At 45.3% G+C, this 21,351-nt stretch overlaps 1 protein-coding gene across 2 annotated transcripts in view; it reads right to left on the bottom strand.

Annotated features, from left to right (window-relative positions):
- LOC120032516 (patatin-like phospholipase domain-containing protein 6) overlaps positions 1-21,351 on the bottom strand; it is a 30,851-nt gene that overhangs the window by 8,742 nt on the left and 758 nt on the right. For both annotated transcript variants that reach the window (XM_038978647.1, XM_038978646.1), the window contains exons 2-27: positions 16,375-16,472; positions 14,875-14,928; positions 14,580-14,667; positions 13,516-13,598; positions 13,308-13,399; positions 13,016-13,156; positions 12,621-12,780; positions 12,157-12,237; positions 11,159-11,287; positions 10,975-11,055; positions 10,403-10,610; positions 10,019-10,119; positions 9,524-9,703; positions 8,991-9,068; positions 8,364-8,569; positions 7,562-7,693; positions 7,169-7,292; positions 6,734-6,923; positions 6,454-6,603; positions 6,151-6,214; positions 5,893-6,061; positions 5,435-5,617; positions 4,727-4,845; positions 4,210-4,366; positions 3,842-3,958; positions 3,538-3,607 (exon numbers count right to left, since the gene is read on the bottom strand). In XM_038978647.1, coding sequence (XP_038834575.1) covers positions 3,538-3,607; positions 3,842-3,958; positions 4,210-4,366; positions 4,727-4,845; positions 5,435-5,617; positions 5,893-6,061; positions 6,151-6,214; positions 6,454-6,603; positions 6,734-6,923; positions 7,169-7,292; positions 7,562-7,693; positions 8,364-8,569; positions 8,991-9,068; positions 9,524-9,703; positions 10,019-10,119; positions 10,403-10,610; positions 10,975-11,055; positions 11,159-11,287; positions 12,157-12,237; positions 12,621-12,780; positions 13,016-13,156; positions 13,308-13,399; positions 13,516-13,598; positions 14,580-14,667; positions 14,875-14,928; positions 16,375-16,431 — 3,214 coding nt within the window. In that variant the 5' untranslated portion in view covers positions 16,432-16,472. The remainder of the gene's footprint in view (positions 1-3,537; positions 3,608-3,841; positions 3,959-4,209; positions 4,367-4,726; positions 4,846-5,434; positions 5,618-5,892; positions 6,062-6,150; positions 6,215-6,453; positions 6,604-6,733; positions 6,924-7,168; positions 7,293-7,561; positions 7,694-8,363; positions 8,570-8,990; positions 9,069-9,523; positions 9,704-10,018; positions 10,120-10,402; positions 10,611-10,974; positions 11,056-11,158; positions 11,288-12,156; positions 12,238-12,620; positions 12,781-13,015; positions 13,157-13,307; positions 13,400-13,515; positions 13,599-14,579; positions 14,668-14,874; positions 14,929-16,374; positions 16,473-21,351) is intronic.

Genomic DNA, 21,351 nt, shown 5'->3' with positions numbered 1-21,351 from the left:
GACGTATACAGTATAAAACCCTCAGTGAACATGGCCAGGTAACATAACGCAATGTTTCTAGAAGTAAATAACCAGAGAGGTCAGTTCTAGAAGTAAATAACCAGAGAGGCCAGTTCTAGAAGTAAATAACCAGAGAGGCCAGTTCTAGAAGTAAATAACCAGAGAGGCCAGTTCTAGAAGTAAATAACCAGAGAGGCCAGTTCTAGAAGTAAATAACCAGAGAGGCCAGTTCTAGAAGTAAATAACCAGAGAGGCCAGTTCTAGAAGTAAATAACCAGAGAGGCCAGTTCTAGAAGTAAATAACCAGAGAGGCCAGTTCTAGAAGTAAATAACCAGAGAGGCCAGTTCTAGAAGTAAATAACCAGAGAGGCCAGTTCTAGAAGTAAAACAGATAGCACAGACAGGATTGTAGATGACAATGAAATTTTTTCAATACAGATAGAAAATAACAAAATAGCGTCACAGCATTAATATTACACTGAATTTGAAACTAATAGTTCAAATGGTGTCATCCATTTACTCTCCCAAACCACTCAAAAGGAGCCATGAACACCGTAACCATGTATTAGTTCAGAAACCTCATTGGAAAATGGAGACCTACATACACTGAGTGCGCACAAGACATTAAGAACACCTGCTCTTTCCAGGACATAGACTGACCAGGTGACAGCTATGATCCCTTATTGATGTCACTTGTTAAATCCACTTCAATCAGTGAAGCTGAAGGGAAGGAGACAAGTTAGAGAAGGATTTTTAAGCCTTGAGACAGTTGAGACATGGATTGTGTATGTGTGCCAACGGGCAAGACAAAAACAAATATGTAAGTGTCTTTGAACGGGGTATGGGAGCAGGTGCCAGGCGCACCGGTTTGTGTCAAGAACTGCAACGCTGCTGGGTTTCACGCTCAACAGTTTCCCATGAGTATCACGAATTGTCCACCACTCAAAGGACATTCAGCCAACTTGACACAACTAAGGTAAGCAATGGAGTCAACCTGGGCCAACGTCCCTGCGGAACGCTTTCAACACTTGTAGAGTCCATGACTCGACAAATTGAGGCTGTTCTAAAGGCAAAAGGTGTTCCTAATGTTTTGTACACTCAGTGTATTTCTACTCTATCCCAGGCTATCAACAGCCACTTATCAACAGCCACAGTCGTCCTGTTTGGTGTTTTGTTTAGAGCGTAAGAGCGTATTAGCTTGGTTAGATAGATAGCAGCCGACAACAAACAAGAAAATTACTACAAAATGCACCAACATTCTCGGAGAAAGGGATCGAGAGAGCGAGAGAGAGGGAGGAGACCAGTGAAAGAGAGAAGTAAGAGTTAGAAAAAGATCAAAAGGAAGATCCATCTACAAGCCAGGGAGAATTAGCTAGCACACACACAACGCAGGATCTATAAACTTGATGGCTATGACCATACTCTAAAAGCCATCTTGAAATTAAGCTACAGGTCTTGCGACTAGCGTAACATAAAAAAATAAAAAAGACTAAATGATGCTACATTTACACAATGTCGAAGAGACTAACATTCATTGGTTGGCTTATGGAAACATGGGGTGTTGCATAAACCAAATAGTGCCACCACGAACACATAAAGTCCTTGCGTTACGAATGAGCCAACGGTGTAACTTCCTATGTTGGAAAACCCTGAGGTTGGTGTTAAAAAAACGGCCCACTTACTCGGAGCTTCAGACATTGCGCTCTGGCCATGTGTGGTGTATGCTACGGTTGAAGTTCTCTAGGTACAGATCTAGGATCAGCTTCCCCTCCCCCAATACTAAACTTAACCATTATTGGGGGAAATACATAACTGACCCAAGATCAGGGTCTAGGGGCAACTTCACTCTATTCCTGTGTGTAAGCCTCCAGTAATGGAAATTTGAGCTGTATGAAAGCACATTGGGAGAAACTATGGGAAGCGAGGGAGGGATGGACGGAGAGGCGTTAGGGTGCGGAGGGGTAAAGCAAATGAAGAGTGTTCTGGATCCTACTTGTTGACGCGGACAAGGGTGGAAGGTTCAGCGACTAGCACACTACATCTATAGTACACTAGCCTGGCCCCAGATCTGTTTGTGCCATTTTCCCAACAATGACCATAGGAGATGGTAAGATGGCAAAACAGATCTGGGACCAGGCTAATAGTAAGCCTATATACAGCAGATGGTGAAAGTGTCCCCATATGAGCAAATGAACATTAGGCAAGTCACTGTGGCATGGTTTGTTTGGTGTTGTTTTAAAAGACACGTTTTAAACATAAAACAGATGTGAGAAAGGTAGGAGGAATAACCTGAGAAAGAGAGTAATAGAGATGAGCAGTGGGAGTGTACTAGGCTGCGTCAACAGGAAGTGACATCACACTAGGGAGGAGGAAGGTGGTCGGTAAAGAGAGAGAGTGTCGTAAAGCTTTGCTCTCGCCGTTAGTAAACATGCCAAGTGCAGACAGGCATCGAAGATATAACTGGAGGACCCCACAACCTTATGACACCCCAAATCCAGGATCAAGGAGGACTCAATTGCTACATTTGCCTATGTGGCCTAAAATCAGTACATAAATAACATAGATTACTTTCTTTAAATGCCTTTGCTCTTACAAACCAGTGGACATTACCGGTGATAACGAATGCATGCAACATGTACTAACACTGGATTTGGGGGGGTAGGTTTCCTTCCACAAGCCAAAAGGTGTGGCCTATGACCCCAAGAGGTCAGCAGGGGTCGTCCCCCCAACCTCTAGGACTATTCTAGCTACAGTTAGTGGCAGTGCATTTCTCACTCAGTCAGTCATCACACACATAAACAATCCATATATTAAGTGTCAGTCAGTCAGTCAATGGAGGAACATATTAAACAAGCAGGGAAAAGAGGATTTTGCTCTAGCATACCAGCTGTATGACCTCCCTATTAGTATTATACAGCTGAAACACATGCAGAATCTAACCAATTTGTCTAAAACGCCAAATTATAACACCACCTAGCTATCTAGAGATGAATGCACTAACTGTAAGTCGCTCTGGATAAGAGCGTCTGCTAAATGACTAAAATAAAATAAAAATGTAAATGTACAATTAAGGGCTGGGATTTTAGTCCCATAACCCATACTCTGATTCAGTAAAATCAGTGCGTTCTAATCTAAATTATCTAGCTGTTATCAAACGCCGAATGACATTAGGAATGAATGATCATGTCAATCCCACGTTAGTTCTCGGTCATATTGGACCGTACCAGCGTGAGTGGATTGAGTTAAATAGTGTTACATATGGAGTATATATCTAAATGAAATACATATCTAACGTGTGTGTGTGTGTGTGTGTGTGTGTGTGTGTGTGTGTGTGTGTGTGTGTGTGTGTGTGTGTGTGTGTGTGTGACTGCTTGAGAGTTATCCTAACAGCTATCCAATTTTTACTCAAAATCCTGCAGAAGTAGGACAATTACTTCTATAGTGCGGTCAAGACAACTTCAAAATCTAGTCGTCCATTTCTAAACAGCGATAGAGCAGAGAGAGGGAGGGGCCAGCGGTTAGCTGCCTGTCACTCACCGTCTTGGTGCACACGCATGGCGGACGCCGTGATGTCAGTAGTCACGTTGAAGTAGGGCAGCCACAGGTCCTGAATGTTACATAGACCACACATTCCATATGAATTGGAATAAGGAACATTCAGAAGGATATATATTATGTAGAACAAATATGCCTCTCCAAAATGTGGAGTAGGTATCAACGTCAGCTCTATTCAAGACATTTCTATCTGCAACTGTTCACAAGGTTTGCCTACTGAACGTGGCCCAGTTTCCTTCACAGACAGACATCTCTAGTAGCACTGACAGACAATGTGACCTCTCACCTCAGCCTGCTTGTCCTGGAACACTTTGGAGATGCTGGTGTTGAAGGCGGCGCCGGTGAACATTGAGGTGATGGGGTAGGTCAGGTCAAGAATGGTTTTGAATACGGAGTTCATCGCCTGTAGGGAGGGAGGGAAGGAGGTTAATAATGAGCGTGTCTGAGATCAACATTTCAGTCGGAACCGCACAGAATCACCTTGCGTCCCACATGACCACTCATTATGTGATCAACACGAGTGATTATGTGTCTCGCCATGCTCAAACTGATTCCCTCTAATACACTACATGTTACCTGACAAAGGAATGTGCCAAATGGTCAGATTTAGGAACAAGAGAAATGCATGATGGTATAGCGGAGGGAGGATCAGACCTTGGACCACTCTCGGGCTCTCTGCTTGGTGCGCACCGCACTCCTCTCCTCGGCGTACAGCGCCCCGATGAACGACCCGATGGACGTCCCGCCCACGATATCGATGGGAATCCCTGCCTCCTCCATGGCCTTGATCACTCCCACGTGGGAGCAGCCTCTGCAAGAGTGACAGAGACAACAACCAATCAGAGAGAGTAGGAAATTCACTGTTTGAGGACTGCATTTCTTCCACTTCTTTCATTCATTTGAAAAGATCTGAAAGAACTTGACTAATTCGAGACTACAGATACACTGAAGGACATTCATGTTACAAGAAATCTTGATAATAATCAACAGAAGACAGGACTTCTCATGCAAAGAGCTGTGGTCCCATGACTGTCATTGAAAACATGCATTTGATGATGTCGATAGTGTGGAGTAAAGCACGTACTACTTGATCATCTACAAAAGAGAGTCTAGCACAAAAGAGAGTCTAGCACAAAAGAGAGGTGTTCCTATCAAAACTAAGTCCACTGACCTGGCACCTCCTCCTCCCAGCACCAGAGCGATGCTGTTCCCAGTCAGTACCCGGGCCAGCCGAGAGAAATCACTGTGTCTGTCCGCTGTCTTCTCAAACACCTTCTCATACACCTCCCTCTGCCCGCCCGCACACCACACACCACACACACACACACACACACACGTCGATTTCACAATGATAATCTGAGCAATTTGTAGGCTTCCATGCGCTTGAAACGAGAGCTTGTCCAACAATTCAGACTTGGGCCTGGTTAGTGACAGTTGCTATCCACCAAAGCGCTGTAAGTGGTTGGTAAGCTTGTCAATGGATCATTTCCCCAAAACGACCTGGGCTGGGTTTCCCAAAGCTTTTGTTGCTAAAGCACTATGTTATTTCTCATGAAAACCAAAACTCATGTTACTCGTAGAACTGCAAAGTGCTTCATTTTGAGCCGTCACTCCGTGCAAGATAAAACAAATGTTTTGATTGGATGAAGAGGACATGCTCAACAGGCTATTAAAGTATATATAAAACAGACTAGCCTCCTCTCTTACCACATCGTCAGAGCTCTCTTTACAACTGTCCTCATCCTCCATTTAATGGAGGAACACAATCAGATGTGGGCAAAGGTCGGTGTGTAATGAATGAATAAACGAAAAAAAAAACGAAAGTTAGAAAGAGAGAAAGTAAAAAAAGAAGTCATGGCATCTCCCCAGGGAGTCGCACCAGTTTTGAGGGGCTGCGTCGTGAGAAGACCCGGCGGGGGCAGCGGAGGTGGAGGTGTCCAGAGCACCAGCTCCTCATGTTGAGCCACTCTACGGTCCTGGAGGGCCCCGAGCCGTCCTCTTTATGGAGCAGCACCAGCTGTTTCAGGGCCCTCACCGCGGTGTTCTCCAACATCTGCTCTAACTAGAGAGAGAGAGGCATGGTTAAATACAGTACTGAGGATAAGATGCAGTCATTACTAGACTGCTTTAAAAAAAAATATCTCTACAAATAAGCTGAAATATGAGGTTCATGTATAATTTCACAATGAAAGTTTTAAATTGAACAAATAAATGTAACTAGGCAGCGTGTAAGTAGAGTAGCTTCATAGGTCAACCAATCCTCCAAACACTAGCAACCCATCTTCCAATTGAGCCCCATCCAAATAAACCTCCAGCTCTTCACCCCGTCCCTCCTACCTGTCCCAGCGCAGGTTCCTGTTCCCCCAGGCCCACAATGAGGATGCAGTCAGCCTGTCTGATGCAGCGCTGGGTCCAGGGGGTCATACTGCTGTCTGTCTGGTACAGGACTATCCTGTTGATGTCCTCCTGCTGGGCCAGCCAGCCAGACAGACGGTACTCATGGATACTGTTACGAGGGGAGAACGAGAGTGAAGAACAACCAACTGATATGGATACTGCAGAGGAAGAGAGGAAGAAGAGAGGATAAAAACGGACCTATCCAGAGCGGAGGCCCCCAGTCGCTCTCTGATGATGTCACTGGTCAGCAGCAGGGTAGGTCCTACACATCAAGGACAAATGTTTAATATTTCCGAGAGAACAATTTATGTATATAAAATTGAATATCACGGTCGCTCAATGTAACAATTTAGTTAAGGAACAGAATAGAACAACCTTATTGTCCACAGAATCTACTCGCATTAGGCAGATGTAATCACTATTGACTAATATGAAACAAGACGTTCAAGTCATAGTAAGGTTTGATTGACAGTTGCTATGCTAGTCTCTAGAGGTGTGTACCTATGGCGCTGAGGGCGTGGCTGAGCTCCAGGTTGAAGGCGTTGATTGGCACCTCGTCACAGATGGGCAGTACGGCCACAGTGGACAGGTTACTGGCCGGGTTGGTGACGTCAGGGCTGGACGCTACGCTGGACAAGCCGAGGGCAGAACCTGGAGAAGTACGGGGTGAGAGAGAGAGAGTGTAATACATGGCTTTATCTAGAGGACAAAGAGGGCAAGTGTGTGTATGCATACATTACATGCCTGTGTACTTGTGGGTGTGTCTCACACACACACTCACCTGAGAATGGTCCGCGGGCCTGTTGCAGGTTCCCCAGGATCTTCTGTCCCAGCAGGTGGATCAACCTGGTGACCACCTGTGGGTACCTCCTCTTGATGTTGTTGAGCGTTCCCTCTGGTAGCTTGACCAGCTCTGTGTCTCTGACCGCGTGGACCGTAGTGGCTCTGGGCTGTCGGGTCAGAGCCTCAACCTGGGGAAAACAGGAGGAGATGATAGTAAGAGCTCCAAAATCATGGGATTTTAAAAAGGTATAATGTCCCCAATGATCTAATACAACCCAAACATACACTATACACACACACAGGTCTAATATAAATAAAATAGGTTGACTTTATTCTGAATATTAGCTTTATAAACTAATATAGCAACAACATATTCTGCCTTTACATGAAAGACCAGAACGATGACAGCTGTAGAAATGGGCCAAAGTCTCACCACTCCTATGAGGTCTCCTCGACCGTACTCTCCTACCAGCTCCTTCTTCCCGTTAGCTTTACGTATAACAGAACGTAGACGTCCGTTCAGAACTATGTAGGTGCAGTCCGACTGGTCATCCTGCCTGGAGATAGGACGAGAGGAGGTGGAGAACAGTCACTTCGGTTTTCATCAGATCCCACCCCAAAAAAGAGTTGTTTGGTTTCAGGACAGTGTACATTTGAGCGTGTCTGTGCAAGGCTAGAGTTTGAAACATGTCAAAGAAAAATACCTTCAGATAGGTGATATTGTCATTCAGAAAAATGTGCCTGCTTGTAATAAGAACAAACACACTAATACAGATTTTCTGGTCAAATTAAAAATACTGTCATAAGAGAAGATTTGTCCAGATACCTATAGAGGGCTCTGCCAGCCTCCACAGCCATCCAGTCTATGGCGAAGTCCATCTGTCTGACGAAGGGGGACATGCGGATGGCTACGGTGTGGGCTGCACTCAGAACCACACTGGGCTGTTCTCTCATGATCCTAAAGACAGGGGGCAGCACAGAGCACACCAGATCAGGAAAAACACACAGACAGTATCTCAGGGGTGAGGCAGTCACTATACTTATATATCACAGGAACTGATAAACAAAGCGTGGGTTAGGAGAAGTGTATGCCACTTTCGAACCACTTCAGTCTTTTCTACCATGACCAGATAGATAGTAATAACCAGCATCTTATCAACAGTGAGACAGTTCTGACATAGAACAAGAAATGCATGTTTGGAACTGAAGCCAACCTACTTGTAACAGATGGTTTAATAGTCAACAGTCAGTGACTACTGGTATATTTAAATTTCATGTAATCATTCAACAACCTGCATTCCTCTACTTCTAAACCCGAGTTAGGCTTAAACTGAATGTTCCAGCTTAATGCCCAGACTGTGAACTATACCCCTTTCACACAGAAGGGTTTAGCCCAGGGGTAGGCAACCCTGTTCCTGGAGTGCCACGGGTACAGCAGGATGTTGCTCTAACTAGGCACCACACCTGACCAACTGAGCTAATTGATCAGTTCAGCGCCTAAATTCGGCACAGCTGGTCTTCCAGGTCGGTTAAATCAAAAACAGGAAGTGCCTGCAGTGCTCCAGGACCAGGCTTGACTACCCCCCTGCTTTAGTCTCTCTCTAGTCTGGTCTCTACTAGACACCCACTCGTAGAAGTCAGACTTGGAGATCTTGAGGAAGGTGCAGTCTCTGTTGGCCTTGATGGTGAAGATGAGGGGCTCTCCAGTCAACACGGCCAGCTGGCCCACCATCTCACCCGGCTGGGTGACAAACAGACACACCGCATCCTGCTTGTCGATCATCCGCTGGTACACGTGGAGACAGCCGGACAGGACGAAGTGGAGACTCACATCCTGAGAGGAGAAGAGGGAGTTCAGATTTCAGGTCTCTTGTTTTGTTTTGTTTTTGTGTGTTTAGAGGGGTTGAAGAGAGGAGAGTAGAGGAGGGAGTAAGGAGCTGGGGAGGGGAGGGGAGAATAAAGTGTATGGGAAAGAGAGAGATTTGGAGGGGAAAGATGTCAAGGAAATATTAAGGGATGATAGGAATCTGCAATATCACAAATCTATAATGTTTTGAAGACTTCTCCCTCATAGAATTAGGGGATTAATCAGTCAGGTTGGCATGTATTGTCATGACGATGTAGACAATTTTGACTTTGCAGCTGGCCCACCTAGCGGAAATCGCTCAGTTCTGCCTCCATGGCAAGATTCATGACAAACGTCAACCTGCATTCAAACAGAGGAGAGGACATCTCTCCAAGCCTCAGAAAAGTACCTGGTCTCCTTGTCTAGCCAGCACAGTTCCTGCCTTGGCATGGTGCAGAGTCACTCTCCCATTCAGCAGAGCGGGGTCCTGGCAGAAGAAGGAAAAAGAACAGAATGAGAGAAAGAAAGAGTGAGACAGCGTTTGAGGGAGGGAATGAGGAAACGCTCTTGGTGGTGAAACAACGTCTGGATTCCCCTTTTGCTCTCCTGGGCTGCAAATCAAGAGGGTTGGCAAATATACGGACGGAGACAGAACTTTCGATATCGTACATTTCAGATGCTCGGTTCCAACCATAACAGTAGATTGTGAAATGGAACTGTAATAATTTTAGATAAAAGGAGTCAGAGGGAGAAAGTGCTGGTTGAACTTGAACTTGTCTAGACATGGTACATTAGCCCAAAGGACAAAGTAACTTGGTGACAGTTTAACACAATAATCAGGTAAATGCCACATGATTACATTGGTACTAGAGTCATGGTTGCATAGATAGCAACCATCTACTGACCATGTACTAAGGTTACTAAGCATCAGTTAGTATTAACCTCTATCCTCATGAGTTTGAGGAGCTCCTTCAGGGCCTCCTCGAACAGGGCAGGGCTGGGGCGACCGGGGACGGGTCCTGGTCCTGGTGAGAACTGGTTGTCCGGACCCCCCTCCTCCTCGGGGTAAAGGTACACCCCCGACGGCACCTCGTCTACGGTCACCCTCCTCTCCCGCTGGTCCTGGGAAAAGAACAGAAAACATGGAGGGACGTGAATGTCAATTACAGTACACTGTGCCTGGTCTACTTTGAAGTGCAGATCTGTGACGTACAAAGATAAGAGTTAGTGGTCTACTTTGAAGTGCAAATGTGTATTTTAGTGCACTAGGATGACTGTTAGTGAATAGATAAACTGTTGAATTACTAAAAAAATGTATGCTTTGATTTTATTTAAAATGTAAATACATATTCTGAGATGTCACTAATATCCAACATTGTGTGTGTGTGTGTGTGTGTGTGTGTGTGTGTGTGTGTGTGAGCAGGCGTATATACTGACCCGTGAATAGGTGGGTGGTGTGTTGCCGTCCTCAGCGGAAACTGAGATCCGTCCCCTCTCGTAGGCCATATCGAAATCCGACCGCAGATTCTTCTGCATGCCTGTGTGTAGACACCACAGAAATCATGTTAACACAAACACGTGTAAATGCCACAGTCAACAGTCTGAGAAGCAACAGAGGTAAGTTACATACTAGGAACATAAAGCACACTAATGTCAAATGTCAAGAGTCAAGTCAGGTCACTAACATGCAGTAAAAACTGGACTGAAGCCACAGAGCTGAAGTTACATACTAAGAATGCTGATGTTACAATACGGACAGAGAGAAAAGAACGGAAGAGGACAGAGAGAGGGATCGAGAGACCGACAGAAAGAGTTACTCACCGGCGATGTCTACAGGCATGGAGATGGTCCTGCTGAGGGTTGGTGGGACTGTGGCTCCATCCTTCCCAGGATCTGGTGCGTCCTTCACGGCGGCCTCGCGGTCCTCCACGGGCACGGTCAGGCTACCGAAACGCTTGCCGTGGCGCTGGGGGCTGGTGCGGGGCACGGGGTGGGGGGACAGGGGCAGCAGGCGCAGGAGTTGCATCTCCTATAGGGAGGGGAGGACAGGGGCATGGGAGAGAGAGAGAGAGAGAGGTTAGGGTCAATGAAGACAGGCTAGCGTTGAATTAGCATCGCTATAATTACCAGGTCAGCATTGAAAAGTGATTAGCGGTAGCGTTAGCATTGAATGACTCAATCGTAATGAAAACAGCATGTCTGATGTAGCTTCAGCTAATGAAGTAGCATTCCTGGTAGATGAAGTAACAAACAGAATGTCCATGTGTGGGTGTGTGTTGTTTGAGGATCTGGGTGGTATTATGAACCATGGCGCTATGTGTGTGTGTGTGTGTGTGTGTGTGTGTGTGTGTGTGTGTGTGTGTGTGTGTGTGTGTAAGGGGAGCTTGACTCACGTGGCTAAAGAGCTCGTTGGTGAGCCCTAGGTAGTTGTGCAGCGCCAGAACGGTTACTCTTTGGAGACGAACCATGATGATCTGCATGAGAAGACAGAGGGAGGAAAAGGTCCCGTAAACATCAAGAGAAAAACACACGTCCACACCTGGTGACAAACACACACACACACACACTGCAGCTTACCTGGACAACCCGCACCAGGCTCTCAGGGTACTTCTCGAAGATGGAGAGGAAGGCCTCGACAGGTAGACGCAGTACGGTGGACACCTCAGCCGCCCGCGCCGACACCGTCCTGTACGGCTTCTGGTGTCCCTGAAACACACACACAGTGATAAGGTTCACACACACGCTCTCAGAATATACTGTAACTCAATATTAGTAACTTTACAGACTTGAGACATTTTACAAGTTCCTATTTTCAGCAGTAAAGGGAGGGGAAGTTTGTGTTGGGAGTGGTTTCACATGCTAGCTAGGTGTACCTGAAACAAACACAACGACAAGGCTCTATCAGCACTGTCCTATTTATTTAACTAGGCAAGTCAGTTAAGAACAAATTCCTATTTTACAATGACGGCCTACCATTGCAGTGACTTGGGTGAAGCCTTTTTTTTTTTTTTTTAAATGTCCCTGTGACCCACGCACTAACAAAAAACTGAACTACTCAACAAAATGTTTATAGTCACAAGCCAAGAAGAGGGAACTAGCAGAACCCACCAGCAGAAACCATTGCTTTAGAGACGTTTTCCACTTCCTTTTCTCAGTCGTAAAAGCAAGGGCTCCGGGATGTTTGTGTCAGGTAGTTTTCCCAAGTCTAAATATAAGAGTTACATGCTAGCTACCAAATCCTCTTGACTCTAAAAGGGTCATGTGTTTAATAGTTCATTGTATACTTATAGAAGAAAAAAATCCCACCGAGAGTAAAAGCGCACATAAGCCACACTTGTCATATCATAGTGCTTCATGATATAACATTAAATTGCGAAATCATCATGACTTTGATATGATTCAACTTTGGAGGCTACGATTCAACGCTAGATTTCCCTGACTTGTTCCTTGACTAAGTTCAAAGTTCTGACTGAAACGTGATAGGGACAGACAAAGGGGTGACTCAAACAAGAAACGGCACGTGCATGGTGATTTAGGGAGTGTGGAATGCGGGACAGGAAGTGGGCGTGTCTTACGGTGATGACATCCAGGATGCTGAGGAGGCTGTGGACACTGTCTCCGGGGTACACCTCCTTCACCACACCGTCCTTGCCGTCCTAAAAACACACAGGGGTAAAACAGAGTATGTCATAACAAATGAACATAGACAAAAACAGGCAAACAGTACAATTGACAGTTACCTTGAAAACATTCTGTTCATGTTAAGTCATTCCAATCTTTGCCCAAATGCAAGTTTATTGTGGCCATAACTTTCTAAATTCAGAGATCATTCCATTTGATCCTTTTCCTCCATATTGGGATAATCTGAGTCAAACACTAATAGGTGCTAATCATTATTTAATGACCTACAAGAGAGTTAATTGTTAGAGAACTGTAAGCCCCTGAACTGAGTTCCTGTTTACTCGTTAGCATGGATGGAGGCTCAATTGTACAGAAGGCACAGACACACGCATACACACACACACACACTCTCCCTCACCATTCCAGTAAGGCACAGTTCTAGTTTTCCGTCCTGCACCACGTAGATGCTGCTGTCAGGCTGGCCCGGTCTGAAGACGTACTCTCCCTGTTGGAACTGCAGGAACACCATGTGTTTACACAGCTCCAGGAACAGAGGCTTCTCAAAGTGGCCCAGCACACTGCAGCGAGGGGATAGAGATGGAGAGATTACTACACACAAAGAAAGTGACTGACTGACCTACGTATCACCTTGCATCATTAATAACTACTCAATATTATTTGAAGATCAGTCAGTCACAATTTACCCATGATACATAGTGGTTTGATACTCGAACACACACACACGTCTCCTCCATATAGATAAGGACTCCACAACATCTTAACACACACAAACTTGGAGAAGTCCCTACATACCGGACGTTCTTGAGCATGTAGAGCACCTCGGAGGGCAGGTGGGAGTTGGCCACGTCAAACTCTGTAAGGTCAGCCTCCAGCACTGAGGGAGGAGGCTCCTTAGCTACCAGGGTGGGCACCTCCTTCTTAAAACGCAGAATCCTGGAGGGAGGAGAGGGGGAGGGATGGAGAGCAGGATGAGAGAGCGGGAGGACAAATGTATAAGAGACTATTGTTCTCTACTCTGTAGTCACTAAGTTCTTTAGCATCATGAATTAGAGTAGAGCAGACAGGGTAAACCGTGTTCACACACTTTTTGGCAATGTTAAGCATTTTCTGCTTCTTTTTGAGTCGTGGGCGTGTGGAAGAGGCTGTGCCCACCAGGGAAGAGGTGGACTGGGACACCTGTGAGAGCAAGAGGTCAAAGGTCAACTAAGGCAAAAAAAAACGCATTGTCGAACAAAAGGGTACCATTTTACTTTGCTAGAAACCCCAAAATGCATCCCACCACAGCTACTAACCTTGCGCATGATCTTTCGCCCATAGAACATGACTTTGTCCCTCTTGCGGAATCGATACTTGGGGGCCTCCTGGGCTTGCAGGTCTGTGAGAAGTTAAAACAGTTAATTGTCGGAGTAGAGGACCTTGTGCATTTCAGGTAAAATAACAACTCAATGTTTATATCCCAGGACAAATTAGCTAGCAACAGCAAGCTAGCTAAATAGGTCAAATTAGCTAGCAAGTGCAAGCTAGCTAGCTAAATTGAGATAAATGTTTAATGCTTTTCGACCTGTCCCCAAATTAATGTAATTGGTTCAGAGTTTGTTTTGATATTTTAACCTGCGTGTCGTGATCGCGTTTGGTGTGGGGGGACAAAATACAGTTATGCACGATGGCGCACGCGTGCAGCCGGTTTGGGTTCCGTGTTAGCATTGCGTATGGTGATCTTAGGTTTGTGTGCGGCTGCTCGGCCATGGAAACCCATTTCATGAAGCTCCCGATGAGCAGTTCTTGTGCTGACGTTGCTTCCAGAGGTAGTTTTGAACTCGGTAGTGAGTGTTGCAACCGAGGACAGACAATTTTTACGTGCTACAACACTCGCCTGTCCCGTTCTGTGAGCTTGTGTGGCCTACGACTTCGCGGCTGAGCCGTTGTTGCTCCTAGACGTTTCCACTTTACAATAACAGCACTTACAGTTGACCGCTGCAGCTCTAACAGGGTACACATTTGATTAACTGACTTGTTGGAAAGGTGGCATCCTATGATAGTGCCACATTGAAAGTCACTGAGCTCTTCAATATGGGACATTCTTCTGCCAATGCTTGTCTATGGACAGTACATGGATGTGTACTTGATTTTATACACCTGTCAGCAACGGGTGTTGCTGAAATAGCTGAATATACTAATTTGAAGGGGTGTCCACATACTTTTACACTCAGTCTGACAATTTTGGGGGAGTTCGGGGACAACGCTAGAAAGCTCATAGGTGTAAGTGAAGGGCAATCGCTAGTGTAACTGAAGCTAGCATTTATTTCATTTTATAGTTATCGAAGAAAATGCATTGGAGAGAGAATGTGACACGTACTTCTGAGCTGGATCCTCCGCAGCATGAAGAAGATGAGGATGGCGATGAGGATTATGGCGATGCCCGCACCAATCACCATCCCCATCATCTAGAGAGAGAGAGAGAGAGAGACATAGACAGGGAGCGACATGGACAGAGACAGAGATGGACAGAGGGACAGAGATGTAGAGAGACAGACGGAGGGAGATGTGGAGAGACAAAGAGAGAGGGAGGTGTGCAGCAGCTGATTAGAACATAATTACAACGGCTTCATGGAATGAAACACTGCACACCAGACTACAACATACGAACTAACCATGCTAGTCTGTAGCTCTTCCTCCACAAACGCCTTGATGTTGTTAAACCCTTCCTGTTGGCAGACAAAAAAGAGAAGTGAACAACCGTATAAAATAGCCTATATACTATGTAGACAGGGAGCTTTTTCCAGAGCTGGGAAAGTTGCGTTACTGAGTTAAGTAACTGACGTATAAAGGAATTCAGGGCTTGGGATTCGCCATGCCCGGGGAAAAGAATGTCAGAGAAGGAGGAATGATGACGTAAAATTGTTTCATCTGGGTTGAATCAGGTCTGGATGACAGTTTCCAGATGGGATCTTAAACACATCCAGTCACCCAATGTGTTGAGTTTGGCCTAACTATTTATCAACATCCTCTTTTGTCAGCACCCCACCCCACTTGTTCATCCCTCCTTCTCTCAGTCCCTTCTTACCCAGCTTAACTCAAAAAGCTCCATATAAATAATGGGACAACATAACTCTAACAATACTTTTAATGATGATGATGATTATTATTATTATACAGTAAGCCTAATTGCCTTGTCAATATGGATTGAGTTGCCTTGTGCCCATGTCAGCCTGGCTCTGAGACCAACAATAGGAACAGTGACTGTCTGCTGCTTTACTCTGCTGCACCAGACAATAACACAGAGCTCATTGAGACATGATGCAATTTGGCTGTGATCAGCTGACTGTACTGTACACAGCTGTATGTGTGTGTGTGTGTGTGTGTGTGTGTGTGTGTGTGTGTGTGTGTGTGTGTGTGTGTGTGTGTGTGTGTGAGTTAGTGAGTGAGTGAAAGTGAGAGGTCACGAGTGAGAGAGAGCCGAGAGAGATGTCTAACTCCTATGCCATACACACCCACACAGTTGGGGACCAAAGCAGAGAAATTACAGTGAGAGTCTCTTATCTTTTGAGGTCTCTCTAACTCTAAATCAATAGGACTCTTTTCTCCAGAAGGATATCGTAGAACTTGAGTGATGTCCTCCCAAAAGGACCTTCCCTGTTCTAATCCCTTCACTGATTAAGACTAGGCCCTATATGACTCATTGAAGGAGTGGAGATCCTAGCTCAGAGATAAGCTTATATACAGTGTTGCTGCAATAGAAAGTGTGTGTGTGAGAGAGAAGGGGATGGCTGAGTTGACCACTGGTCACATGACCAATCAGATAGTGTATAACTATGGGGCAAGGCCAATGGGCTTTTAGTACTCTGGCTCTCAGCCAATTAGTGACTGTGCTGGAGTGGGAGGGCGGTCAGTGCTTATTGATCAGGAGAAGAGACGAAAGAAAGAAGGACTCAGCTGCAGTTATTGATGAGAAGTTGGTTATGGTCTGACAGATGGTAGATACTGTACATACTGCAGAAGACATTTTGGTTGAATTCATACAGTTGTGCAACCGACTAGGTATCCCCACCCACACACACACACACACACTCTATGGGAGCGGTACTGTAGTAGTTGGTGAGGTCAATGGGGCCAGAGTAAGTGGTAGAGGACAGGATTGTGTGTGTTCTTACTTCCAGAGGGGCATCTGCACGTTCTTGGCCCTCTTGTTCCGAGGTGCTCTGTCCCATTCTAACCCCGCCTCTTCACCAGGCTGGTCCATCAACGGCCTCTAAGGAGACAAAACAGGATGTTGGCATTAGACATGCAGGCTACTGTTGACGTCTCACACTCACTCACTCTCTCACACAAGTAGTAAAGCAAATAGCTTTTTAGTAGCATGGAAGAGAAACCTGGACTTTTACAAAGGACTAACAAAACTATACTAAATACTATCTAGTATGTATTTAAGACTCTTTGCTCTTTGTAAAGGTTGTCCAGGTTTAGGGTTGCAAAATTTGGGTTACTTTCCTAAAAATGTCCAGGTTTTCCAGAAATCCCAGGTTGGAAAATTCCCTGAATCAGGAGGAAACAAGCAGGAATTCCAGAATACTCCAACCAGAATTCCTGGAAAACCTGGGAACTTTGGGAAAGTCACCTATCCAGGTTTCTGAGAGGTACTGCTGTTTATAGATACATACTGTATATGTGTTTATGCATGAACAGCAGAGCCTCTCAGCCAATCCCCATCCGTTCCCCTCCCCCACTGAAACTGGCAACATGATCCTCTCCCAGTCCCAAACCGAGAGATAATAACAGTGCTCCAATGACACACAGGCAACATCCCAAAGGGCATCCTATTCCCTACACAGTGCACTAATTTTGAACAGAGCCCTAGTCAAAAGTAGTGCACTATATAGGAAATACAGTGGCATTTGGAACACATGATCCAGAGACAGACAATCCTACTGTGCCCAGATGGCATGGTACTACTACCCCCCTCTTCCCATGACCATCTCCCTGAGGGCTGGTCCTCTAAGAGGGTTTACCCCCCCATCCCTATTTGGGTTATTCAAGTTCCTTGGTGTCCACATCAACAACAAACTAGAATGGTTCAAACACACCAAGACAGTCATGAAGGAGGGCACGACAAAGCCTATTCTCCCTCAGGAAACTAAAAATGTGGCATGGGTCCTGAGATCCTCAAAAGGTTCTACAGCTGCAACATCGAGAGCATCCTGACTGGTTGCATCACTGCCTGGTACGGCAATTGCTCGGCCTCTGACCGCAAGGCACTACAGAGGGTAGTGCGTACGGCCCAGCACATCACTGGGGCTAAGCTGCCTGCCATCCAGGACCTCTACACCAGGCGGTGTCAGAGGAAGGCCCTAAGAATTGTCAAAGACCCCAGCCACCCCAGTCATAAACTGTTCTCTCTACTACCGCTTGGCAAAAAGGCTTCTCAACAGTATTTACCCCCAAGCCATAAGACTCCTGAACAGGTAATCAAATGGCTACCCAGACTTTTTGCATTGTGTGCCCCCCCCCCCCCCTCTTTTTACACTGCTGCTACTCTCTGTTTATCATATATGCATAGTCAATTTAACTATACATTCATGTACATACTACCTCAATTGGGCTGACCAACCAGTGCTCCCGCACAGTGGCTAACCGGGCTATCTGCATTGTGTCCCTCCACCCACCACCCCCTCTTGTACGCTACTGCTACTCTCTGTTCATCATATATGCATAGTCACTTTAACCATATCTACATGTACATACTACCTCAATCAGCCTGACTAACCGGTGCCTGTATGTAGCCTCGCTACTTTTATAGCCTTGCTACTGTATATAGCCTGTCTTGTTACTGTTGTTTTATTTCTTTACTTACCGATTGTTCACCTAATAACTTTTTTGCACTATTGTTTTACAGCCTGTAAGTAAGCATTTCACTGTAAGGCCTACACCGGTTGTATTTGGCACACGTGACAAATAAACTTTGATTTGATTTGATTACTCCTGGGATTTAGGCCTAGCACTGACCAATGAAACTCCACCCCCATCTGTTCCCTTCATCATCTCGCCTCTTTACTTTTCTTCCTCCCACTCCATCCATTTATCACTACATCACAGCAGACATTCCAGACCCCCCACCATCTCTCCTAACCCATTTGTTGACATAAACAAATGCAAGTATGCAACCCAAACAAAGTCTTTATAGGCTACACACAGTGCATTCGGAAAGTATTCAGACCCCTTCCCTTTTCCCACATTTTGTTACGTTACAGTTTTATTCTAAAATAGATCAAATTTTAAGAAATCCTCAATCTACACACAATACCTCATAATGACACAGCAGAAAGACAAAAAAAATCATTTTTTGTGTGCAAATGTATAAAAAATTAAATACAGAAATACCTTATTTACATAATTATTCAGACCCTATGCAATGAAACTCAAAATTGAGCTCAGGTACATCCTGTTTCCATTGATCATCCTTAAGATGTTTCTACAACTTGATTGAAGTCCACCTGTGGTAAATTCAATTGATTGGACATGATTTGGAAAGGCACACACCTGTCTATATAAAAAGGTCCCACAGATGACAGTACATGTCAGAGCAAAAACCAAGCCATGAGGTCAAACTGAGCAATCGGGTGAGAAGGGCCTTAGTCAGGGAGGTGACCAAGAACTTGATGGTCACTCTGAAAGAGCTCCAGAATTCCTCTGTGGAGATGGGAGAACCTTCCAGAAGGACAACCATCTCTGCAGCACTCTACCGATCAGGCCTTTATGTTAGAGTGGCCAGACGGAAGTCACTCCTCAGTAAAAGGCACATGAAAGCCTGCTTGGAGTTTGCCAAAAGGCACCTAAAGGACTCTGACCATGAGAAACAAGGTTCTCTGGTCTGATGAAACCAAGATTTAACTTTTTGGCCTAAATGCCAAGTGTCACGTCTGGAAGAAACCTGCCACCATCCCTATGGTGAAGTATGGTGATGGCAGCATCATGCTTTGGGGATGTTTTTCAGCGGCAGGGACTGGGAGACTAGTCGGGATCGAGGAAAAGATGAACAGAGCAAAGTACAGAGATCCTTTATGATAACTTGCTCCAGGGACTCAAGACCTCAGACTGGGGCGAAGGTTCACCTTCCAACAGGACATCGACCCTAAGCACAAAGCGGGAGTGGCTGTGGGACAAGTCTCTGAATGTACTTGAGTGGCCCAGCCAGAACCCAGACTTGAACCCGATCGAACATCTTTGGAGAGACCTGAAAATTGCTGTGCCTGTGCACCAACGCTCCCCATCCAACCTAACAGAACTTCAGAGGATCTGCAGAGAAGAATGGGAGAAACAAAAATACAGGTGTGCCAAATACAGGTGTTCCAAGCTTGTAGCATCATACCCAAGAAGACTCAAGAAGACCCAAGAAGACTCAAGGCTGTAATCGGTGCCAAGGGCTTCAACAAAGTACTGAGTAAAGGGTCTGAATACTAATTTCTAAACCTGTTTTTGCTTTGTCATTATGGGGTATTGTGTGTAAATTGAGCATTTTTAAAATCCATTTTAGAATAAGGCTAACGTAATAAAATGTGGAAAAGTGAAGGGGTCTGAATACTTTTCGAATACTCTGTATGTACTTTTGAACCCCAGCTAAAGGGATAATCCATGACATCATGGTCTAGGAATCAGAGGACAAGAGCTGCATTGGATGAAATCAAATCAGAGAGAGTGGCTGACAGTGGACTGTCATATTGCATAGCCTGTCACAAACAGACCTGAAACAGGATGTGTAGCATCAAGGTCTATTCTCTCTACTACTCTCTCTCATCCTCCACCATTAATTTGTGCTTGACTCATTTAACCAACTGCTGAAGCAAAACTGTAAGTACCCAAACTACTGAATATCCCTATGTTAATAAATGCCCATTTTAATGAAATACCATGGTAAACTAGGCCTAGCCATGATTCCACCCAGCCAAGCAGTACTGTCTGGCTCTGGAAACATCACATGCTCTGTTGGTCTGTGCTGTATAGACAACAAGGAGGCCCAGGGTAATCATATAGAAAGGAAAATATACACGTTTCCATTTGCTCATCATTACATTTTCCCTGCCCCTCACTCACAGTTGCAGTGCTAGGCTTTTGTCGTGGAAAGAATTTGCTCTCGAAGAACAAAAGAGAGTCAATCAGGCAAACTTAAAGTACTGAGTGTCCAATGATCCCAAGAGCGAGTTGCCGTGTCCCTTCATGCCATCTCAGTGAATATTAAGTGTTGTCACCATGTATATCCTATTGTGGAACACGTAGGCCTATGCTAACTATTGCATTCATTGCACACTACTACTACTACAAGGCTTAGGCTAGCAGAATTATTACAGAGTAATAAGATCACTGTCAGTGAAAAGGGTAAAACGTTACAGAAATCTCCTCTAGCAGAAGCAGCTGTCTCTCTCTCCCACTCTCCAGTAACGCCTCCATATAGCTTGGTGGCTATTCCCATTGTCCTCATAAAACAATGCTGCCAGTGTTGATGTCCCTAGGCCCAGGCATGTGCAAACTCTCTTTCCCTCTCTCGTCATTCCTCCTTCTCTCCCTCTCACACCAGAAGCAATAATAGCACAACCAAACCTGTTTTATTTACGTACACTGCCCATTCTGGGCCAGGGATTAACCACCAACAACAGCCTATAGCATGTTGTTTATACTGGGTCAGCCTGTCAGACCCTAGAGAACAGACAAACTACTGTGGGGACTATGGACAGAAAGTACATGAACTCTGACTTAGCCAACTTTCTATGATGTGCAATAACTAGGGTCATAGAGAACAGAAACCAGACATAAGCATATGGCACAATTTGACCTTTGCTCCCTAAAGTCTATCAATTAGCATGAACCATATTACCGTTTTCAAATGTGTAGGTTAACTACAGTATAGCCTTTGTGACATGAATTAGTAGCTCATGAGTAGTGTGCAGTTGTGAACGGTAGCAGGACAGTGTGGCAATAGGTCAGCTCGGGTTTCTATGTCAAAATAGTTGTTGCATAATTCGGAACCCTGGCGTGTAGCGTTGTATTACTAGCCCTCATTAATATCCTGATCCGCCCTTTTGAATCTAACGTAGCCGCATTCTAGCTCGGACCTGCGCAAACCGTGGGTATGTTTTTGC

Source organism: Salvelinus namaycush, chromosome 39 (genome assembly GCF_016432855.1).
Source record: "Salvelinus namaycush isolate Seneca chromosome 39, SaNama_1.0, whole genome shotgun sequence".
In the NCBI taxonomy this organism is placed as follows: Eukaryota; Metazoa; Chordata; class Actinopteri; order Salmoniformes; family Salmonidae; genus Salvelinus; species Salvelinus namaycush.
The sequence above is the reverse complement of the archived record's forward strand: the minus strand, read 5'-3'. Positions and strand labels throughout refer to the sequence as shown.